At 35.0% G+C, this 8,767-nt stretch overlaps 1 protein-coding gene across 2 annotated transcripts in view; it reads left to right on the top strand.

Moving 5' to 3' along the window:
- The first annotated feature begins 2,147 nt into the window (after positions 1–2,147).
- Positions 2,148–8,767, top strand: part of LOC5574638 (apoptosis-stimulating of p53 protein 2) — a 38,242-nt gene continuing 31,622 nt past the window's right edge. The window contains exon 1 of one of the 2 annotated variants that reach the window (XM_021844187.1): positions 2,148–2,383. Coding sequence is in view for 1 of the 2 variants with exons in the window: in XM_021844186.1 (XP_021699878.1) it covers positions 2,727–2,737 (11 nt within the window). In the remaining variant the exon portion in view is untranslated. Of the gene's footprint in view, positions 2,384–2,443; positions 2,738–8,767 lie in introns of those variants that run through there. The other variant, XM_021844186.1, reaches the window with a different exon arrangement.

Here is an 8,767-nt window from a genome sequence, read left to right as displayed (position 1 = left end):
CTTCTCAAGAAAAGTTCAAAACAAACATAACGCATGTTCGTTTGGCTCACACTTTGACAGCACTCGCTGCTCGATTGGCTCACACTTTGACAGAAGTGTCAGCTTCCGCGAATCTCTCTTATAAAGGATTTCTAATAGTTACAGAATGACTAAATTTTAGTAATTTATGACTATTTTCTATCTGCCTCTCTTTCATCCTGCAGGGAATTTTATTCCTATTTGTCAATTCACCTGGGTTGAAGCATCGCTAAGCTTCAACCCAGTCGAAATGACAGTTAGTGTGAAAATTCACAGCAGAATGAAAGAGAAGCAGATAGAAAATAGTCATTAATGCCTGAGCGGAATTGAATTTGCTGTCAGTAGGTGGATGAGAATCAGTGTGGAAAAAGTAATTGAAAAACTGAATGCACGTTCTAACACATTCGTGCATGTATTGGCAAAAAAACATTCACACAAAGAAGAATTCAACGATGACGGATCCTACTGAGGATCGGCGTTGTTGACTGTATATTGAAATATGCAGACACTGATAGGAACTACCTAGTATTTAAACGCGAGCTGATTGCATGCAAAATTTAAGCGATGTACACGGTAAGAAAAATGTTAAAAAAGGGATTCATTTTAAAACAATTTTAGAAGAAAAGTTGTGATTCTTCTTAATTAACTTTCTCAAAACCGTATACTGTAAGACCAAAGTACCCTTCAAAGGGTAAAAAAGTACCCACTTTGAGAGAAACTAGTTTAACTCATAAAAAGAGTAAAGGGCCTTTACTCATTAAAGAGTAAACGGCCTGTACGTCAGTTTAAGGAGTAAATTTCACCCACTATTCGGATTGGATTGATTTGGATAATGGGTAAAATACACCCTCTAATTGGCCTTCAAAAATCATTTTATTATCGGATTTCAATTAATATGCTGAAACTAATCAATGACTTCAGTGACAAACTGATTAACTTTATTCAATCATTTATTATATGCCACATAAAGTAGAATCGTGATAAGATGTTATCCAGCTCATGATGTATACGTCGCCCCGGAACATCGTGATATTCATGTGCCCAATGTGTTCGAGCCGCCGATTGAGAACATTCCAAGTTCCGATAGAATATTTTGGTGTATACCCTGAATTTAAACCATAATGTATATTCTATTAGCTTATTTATAGGATAGTTAACAAATTTTATTGTTCTTACCTACATTTCAAACTTGTTGATCCATCGGTCTAAAAATTTTATTCCAACTGTGGAGATGCATTGGCTATATGGACAAGATGAAGTCAATTTTCACCCATTAAAGAGTAAACCCTCGTGTAGTGATTGTTTGGTGTGATGTCATTGAAGCTGGAAGTATAAATATTGTAAGTACATTCTAGTTGAAGGTTGCTTATGATTAATAATTGATACATATATATCAGGTCCGTCGCACTTGGGCTCAGATTTGGTACCACTTCTAGTACTGCATTTGGTCCCTCGGTAGTGTAAAAGGTACCCAAGTTTGACAGATTGCAGTACACTTTGCACGGCATTCTAGATTACCTTGTGAGCCATAAAATTTTGGGAAACTGCAAGGAACATGGAGGTCTTTAATGTGTCTTTGTATATATTATAATTCACCAGCTTGATCGTTCTACAACAAAGGTGTTTGGTGATGCGTCATACCCAATGCGGAAATCTGGAGAGGACGGCATAATTTTCGCGAAGGTAGCAGGATTGCCGTGTTCTTTCTTAATTGACTCGGGAGCGCAAGTTAATACTTTTACCGAGGAATTGTTCCGTAAGTTAATGCTCTTATTCACTACACCTCGGAACTCGAAAATGGGCAAATAATACCCTTTATTCAGAAATAAAAATTACCCATTATTTTGACAGCTCCATATATCATCAAAAAGTGGGCATTTTTTACACTTTAATGGGTACTGCCGAGTTTACAGTGTATGAAAACTACTCACGTTGATTTGAAAAAGTGATCGAGAAATAACATTGATCCAAATCGCCACGTAATGAACATTCCATCGTGTTTTTTTTTGTGTGTATTCAATGCCGCAGCCATTTTGCGTTCCATGCACGCTTGATTATACTAACCTTGGTACATATTTGTCTAGATCTGGCCAGTTCACCACAAATGTATGTATCCTGATGAGGTACTAGATTATTGTGATGACGAATTCAGTTCGTTCTCGTTGTTTATATGCGGAAGGAAAATAATTCTCAGTGAAAAATCGGAATAAATTACAGTTTTGGGCTGTTTTTTTCTTTTCAAAATTATCTAGTTTGTTGAAAAGAACCCATATAATGCACCGTGAAATATTAGATTATTGAAAGCTGGTGCAGGAATCGCATCATTTATAAAAAAGTGCGTTGTGGTGGATAGACATCTCCATAGGTAAATATCGAGTGAATGAAAAAATGAATCAAATTGGTTAATTGGAAAATAAGTGTTTCAAAACAAGTTTAGTAAGTGCAAAACTGTGCATTATGTTTCAAACGCCGTGGAATATTTGAGTTTGTTGAAACGCGTTGAAGAAACATCAAGTTGAAATGAAAAACACCACTGGAGTCATCAACGTAATCAGAAACGACGGGCGACATATTGGATAATGATGCCTGTTCCTTGTTGACCGAGTGCTTTGCATTCAAGTTTAATGATCCGGAACGACGATAGGAGAAATTACGACTTATATCGGACAGTACCGACTCTGTAATGGGAGCGAAATTTATGTAACCTGATGAGTGTTAGGTATTTTACATGCAAATTGATTTTTCTCCTCAAATAATTAGAATGTAACGAAAGCCACGAACGAAAAATCAGGGCAGGCCATGGCATGCAGCACGATAATAATTATCATAATTTCATATGTGTCCTATTTACAATTGAATCATTTGCTGAAGAAACCGCGTAAGTCCATCTGGCGATAATAATTAAACTCAAGTAAAATGTTTTCAAATAATTTGAATTTTTTGTATGCAATTCTTTGATAATATGTAACAGGAATATATTAAATTTCTTAGTATGGAATTGAGTCGAAAATACGTTCGTGAATTGACTTTTGTTTATGGTAATTTGCCCATTATTGCGGTAATAATTAAATCCTCATTATTAATTGAAAACTCTATTTTCTACGGATATTATTGGTTATGATGAAAGTTATTGCAATTTTTATAATAAGTTTATAATATTCCAAAGCTAAGCCAAAAATGAATGCTTTCAAATTTAAATGATTTTGATCGCTGGAAGATCGGTTTTAAACTGAGAGAGAGGAGATAGCTGGCTTAGATTGCGAGCTCCCAAAAGTCCAGGGAACCTGTCATCAACAACTGGTAGGGGAAGGGGTGGTAAAATGAACACCTTAAGGATATCATCTTGTTTCTGATAAAAAAACGAGGAATTTGTATAGTTCTATCGCACAGCATCAAAAATAGGGATGCAGAAAACGATGCTAATGTTCATTTTACCTGCACTATGAGGATAAAATGAACAGCTGTTGGTGGTAAAATGAACAGCTGTTGGTGGTAAAATGAACCTCATGCAAAAAACGTGAGCTAAACAAATATTTTTGGAAATTTCCATTGCATTACCGAATATATAATCATTAACCCTCTAATACCCAACCCCGCCTTTAGACGGGGTACACTTTGGAATTTTGTGTATTTTTTCGTAGCTCGGAAATTAAAATGATTTTATTTTTGGCTTAAACCTTGACTCATAACACGCATATAAGAAAAGTTTTTTATGATTTTTGAAACTTTTTTGTATTATTGAAAATTGTTTGAAAAAGTGTATTCTTATATAACCTACAAATGCCTGGGATTCATTTAACGTGTATTATAAAAAATCGTACCTTTTATATTTTTCTACGATCAACCTATCACAGAAGAAGAGCCTGATGGTATTGAAATGATTTCAAATCTGTTTTTCCGTTAGTTACACGGGAAATAAAAAATGTTCCAGAAAAAAAATGAAAAATTCATATTTTCAAAAGTATAGTAAAAACTCAAATTTTTATTATTGTCAAAAATCAGTAACCAGAAGAGGCTTCAAGAAAAAATTGAAAAGGATAGGGATGTTCAAAAATAAAAATAATAAAAATCAAAAACCAAAATTCATAAATTTGCGAAGAAAAATAAATCATTGCCCAAACCGTGTTTAGAATGATTTTAGATAACGAAAAATAATATTTAGATCGAAAACAAAAATTTGGGTATTAGAGGGTTAAGGATTGTAATCCATTCAAAAAGAAATCTAAATGTATCAGATTTGACATCATATCATAACGATGTTCACCTTACCAGAGTGTCTACTCATTTACTGCCGTGAATCGCAAGTCAATCCCATCTGCATTTTCGTCAAAATTGAGTTGAGCTCAGTTTCCAGCATATCTTCCAATGCTTTTTCAGCTGCACTAATGAGATTATATTATTTGTTCGGGAAAATTGGGAAAAAATAGCAAGTTAAATTGTCCCATAATGAAAAGTAACCGCATGTCAGTCCCACTACAGATTTCTGCACCGTGTAACACAAAAATGAACCGTGTTTCGATCATCTTTATATTTTTCTCGGAAAGATATCGTAGTAAAAAGCAAATTGTGAAAGTTTCATTAAGATTGGAACATGTTCCAAACCTCTGGAATTTTTTGAATATTTGTATGGTAAACGAGTTTGGAAACTTCACAGCCCATTTTCTCAATACCTACTTTTGACAGATGGGACTGACTTGCGATTCACGGCAGTTTACTGAAATGAAATTCCCTGATATTTCCAGGGTTTTTCCAGGCCTTAATTCCAGGCTCAAGAAAAACTCTTAAATACCGATGATTATCGAATTATAAATTTTGAATGAATTTGAATTCATTTCTAACAGTAGGTCTTAAATGGCTTCAAAACACTTTAACAAAAAACAATTTCTTTAGCTCTTTAGTGATTATTTTCCAAGGAATTCCCCCTACAACTCCATTTTAGAAACCTTAAGAATACAATATGGATGTTTCGAAGGAGAACCACAGAAAACACCTCAGAGATTTCATTAGGAATTCCTCCCAAAATCTCCAACAAAGACTTAAGTTCTTTGACTTTTATGCAACGATTCTTCCATTGCTTCCTTTCGGGCACTCTCAAAAATACTCGTTTGGAACATCTAAAAAACGGTATCTTCTCCAGAAAGCACCTCTGGGTCTTTCTTAGAATCCCCTACAACATTGTTTTTCAGGATACCTTTAACATTTCAACTTGAAATTTCTCTGTGGCTACTTTCTACATGTACCCTAGAGATTCCTTGTAAGATTTCTTAAGAAATTACTCCAGTAATTCTTTGAGATATTTCCCAAGTAAGTCTTTGATCCAGGATTTCGTAATGGAAATTTCCTTGACTTCCCTGGGCATAGAGTATCATTGTACCTGCCACACGATATACGAAATGGCAACTTTGGCAAAGAAAGCTCTCAGTTAATAACTGTGGAAGTGCTCATTGAACACTAAGCTGAGTAGCCGGCTCTGTCCCAGTGGGGATGTTAATGCCAAGAAGAAGAAGAAGAAGTCTTCGAATATTTTTTCAGGCATTTTTAAAAGAATTTCATGAAAATTTTTCAGTAATTATTAATTGATAAAAACCTGGACGAGTAATATTTTAGAAGAAAACCTAAAGTAAACTCCGATGACGCTGGTGTAAGGTTTAAAGTACATAACTCTTGATGAACATGATGATGATGATGAACTCCTGGACACTTGAGGAAGTTTTAGAGGATTTCCTAGATCAATTGTTAAGATATTTAAAACAAAAATCAATCGAATAGCTTATCCCGTATGATTTTCAGAATTCTAATTCCTTGAATAACATCGGAAGGTATTCCCAAAAAAGTTTGTATGAGAATGATCGGAGTAATTACTGGGAAATTTGCAGTGGTGTTAACTGGTGTGGAACCTTCAATAAACTATAGACGATTCCAAGGGTATTTTATTTGAGAAATTCATCGGAAAACGTTTGGATGAAATGCTGAAGACACTCCTAGAAAAAAAATCTATAGGAGCATTATGATGAATCGACGATCTAGTTTATTGGGAAATCCTTCCTTCCTAATAGATTTCCTCGAATAACCCCTCGAGAAACTGTTGGAACGATTCCTGGAAGTAACCATGGATGTACTAAAGGAATTCACATGAAAAAGCGTAGGAAATCTTGTGGGGTTCCTTGGTAAAATATCTAAGCGAATTTCTTCAAAACTATGGTGGGTTTTCTTGAAGAAATTTCTGTATATGAATCTTTAGAGCAACAACTGGAGGAATCAATTGAAGAATTAGTGCATAGTTTGGGAGAGATTTCGAAAAAATAAATCAAAGAAATAAATTAAGAAATTACGGAAGCACAGTCTGGAGAAATTCCTCTAAGCATGCTTCGAAAATTCGCTGGATGAATTTCTGGGATAATTGGTAGAGAGAACTCTATAAAAAAATCTACAGAACATCTTTGAAAGTATTCCCGATCAAATCTCTTGGAATTACTGAGTTATTTCTTGAAGCTTTTCCCCGAGGCATATAAGAAAAAAATCTAGATGAGCCTGTTGAATAGTCGCATTATAGTCTCTGAATGTTACTGTGTATAATTTTGCATCAGGATTAACTGCCAGCAATATAATGAATATACTGACTTTATAGACCAGTTTGATCAAAACAGAGATTTAGAGATCTTCCTTCTAAAATAGAAACTTTTTCAAGACTTGCATTGAAATAGACACCAAATATCTTAACCCGTATAGGTCTGAGTGAAAGAAAAATTACTAAAATTCTCGCCACTCAGCGAATACTTAAAGGATTTCAATAATTTTGTGTCAGTATATTCGTACACATATCTAGTTTCTAAAAGTGACCAAAGAATCTCGGGAATGTTCCTGTGGCCGGCGTAATTGCGGTGGATCACTGGGTCAGGTTGGGTGACAAGGGTTCTGTACTTCTGTGCCCCTGGAGGTAGGCAAATTTCAAGTCACAGATAATTTCCAGAATCGGCTATAATGTGGCCACTATATCAAGGAGTTTTAAGAAAAACGCATCAGTATCAGTGTAAACCTTCTGTTTATCGATTATTTTGAATAATTATGTCAACTGCATTTGATTGATCTTACAAATGACCATTTTCGGGTCCCCGGGATGCTTCAAATTTATTATAAAGTGCACAATTTGTATCCTCACCCTGGCCTGGATCATGGGGATTGACGGTGCCAAAGTGAAGGTGCACCGTAAAATAATATCCGTCTGTATAACATATCACCTTCCCAATACTTTGGCACACCTCTAACGGATCATGATTTATCATGAAACGGCTGCTTGCAGGCTGAGGATCTGTTAATATGTTTCTGCATATTATCAGGTACTCTTCGAATGGAGGGACCGCCAGGGCTCAGTAGTTACTTATGCACCACTACTTGTTGTTGCAGTTTGTTAGATGAATTGCAGCATCTTTTGTACTAATCGGTAATGGTGGATAGGTTTCGAAGCTAACGCATGATCCAACTTTATGTTATGTGACTTAAAAGTGAGTGTTCGGTGAGTTTCTGTGTAACACTCGTCGTCATAAAATTAATGATTGTGAGGGTGATAATGATACTTGAAGAATTGCATAGTGGTGATAAACTGTTGAAATTGCATTTGAAGTGATTGTGAGGGTTACATTAATACCACAGACATAATAATAACAATATGCATTTTGCACTTATTTCTTTAAACAAAAGCACTATTGCCTAGTTCTTTACACTTTTACAATGACAGTGTTCATAATAACAGCAAGTGCAATAGAAGTGATCGAAGTATTTTTTTTTTTGTTACGGTCGTTGCGATAATTCGTAGTTCAATTAAATAGTAAAAAAATAAAATTAAACATCCTTCAACTATTGGTAATAAAATAAATTGGTATGAAATTGGCGTGATGTAATATTGGTGAAACTTTTAGCTGTGATAGTGGAAAGTGATTACGAAAGTTCATGAATGATAATCGGTTATAGAAGTGATAGTCTCAAAAACAAAAGTGTCGACAGCAAAAGAGTGGCAATTATGTGACAGTGAATGATAAAACAAAATGGGGAATGAGGACTTTTTAATAAAACTATTTCGTTCTTCACTTTAACCACTCTAGTAGCATTTCAGGCCTTATCATACTTTGATAGTAGTCTGAACTACTAGACTGCAAAACTACGGTAAGGGCTGATTGCTGCTAGGGTACACAGTGACCATTTGAGCAACATTGCTTAGGAACGTCTGTGTGATGGACGCAATAGAGGCTTATAAAAGCAAATGCTGGGAAGGAGCTTAGGGCAGATTAAAAGTGCCAGTACTACCCCTATCGCTACCGAAAAAAAAAAAAAAAAAAAAAAAAAAAAAAAAAAAAAAAAAAAAAAAAAAAAAAAAAAAAAAAAGTGCACAATTTGTATCCTCACATCTGTGTTAAGCTTATGGGAATGCATTTTAGTGAACTATTATGATCGATCTATACTTTTAGTGATTTGAAACGGTTTAGTACCTAACAAATCTAGAGCCGGTTCTTCAGTGCATTAAGCCCGAGTGGCCGCATCTTGTACATTTTAAACGGTGCAAAACTATTAATTTATAATGTTGAATATTAGATCTTGATGATTTATGCAAAATAAAATGAATGCCTTTGGAATTAAATAAAGACAACTTGGCATGTCCCAAAAAATCACCTTTTTCTACCCGACTTGACCCAGTGACCCACCGCGGTAACTCCGGCTACAAGAGTTTTTCAGAGTTCTTCCGGCCACTTCTAGA

This window comes from Aedes aegypti, chromosome 2 (assembly GCF_002204515.2).
Source record: "Aedes aegypti strain LVP_AGWG chromosome 2, AaegL5.0 Primary Assembly, whole genome shotgun sequence".
NCBI classification, from domain to species: Eukaryota; Metazoa; Arthropoda; class Insecta; order Diptera; family Culicidae; genus Aedes; species Aedes aegypti.
Note: the sequence above shows the minus strand (reverse complement) of the source record. Positions and strands in the feature narration are given on the sequence as shown.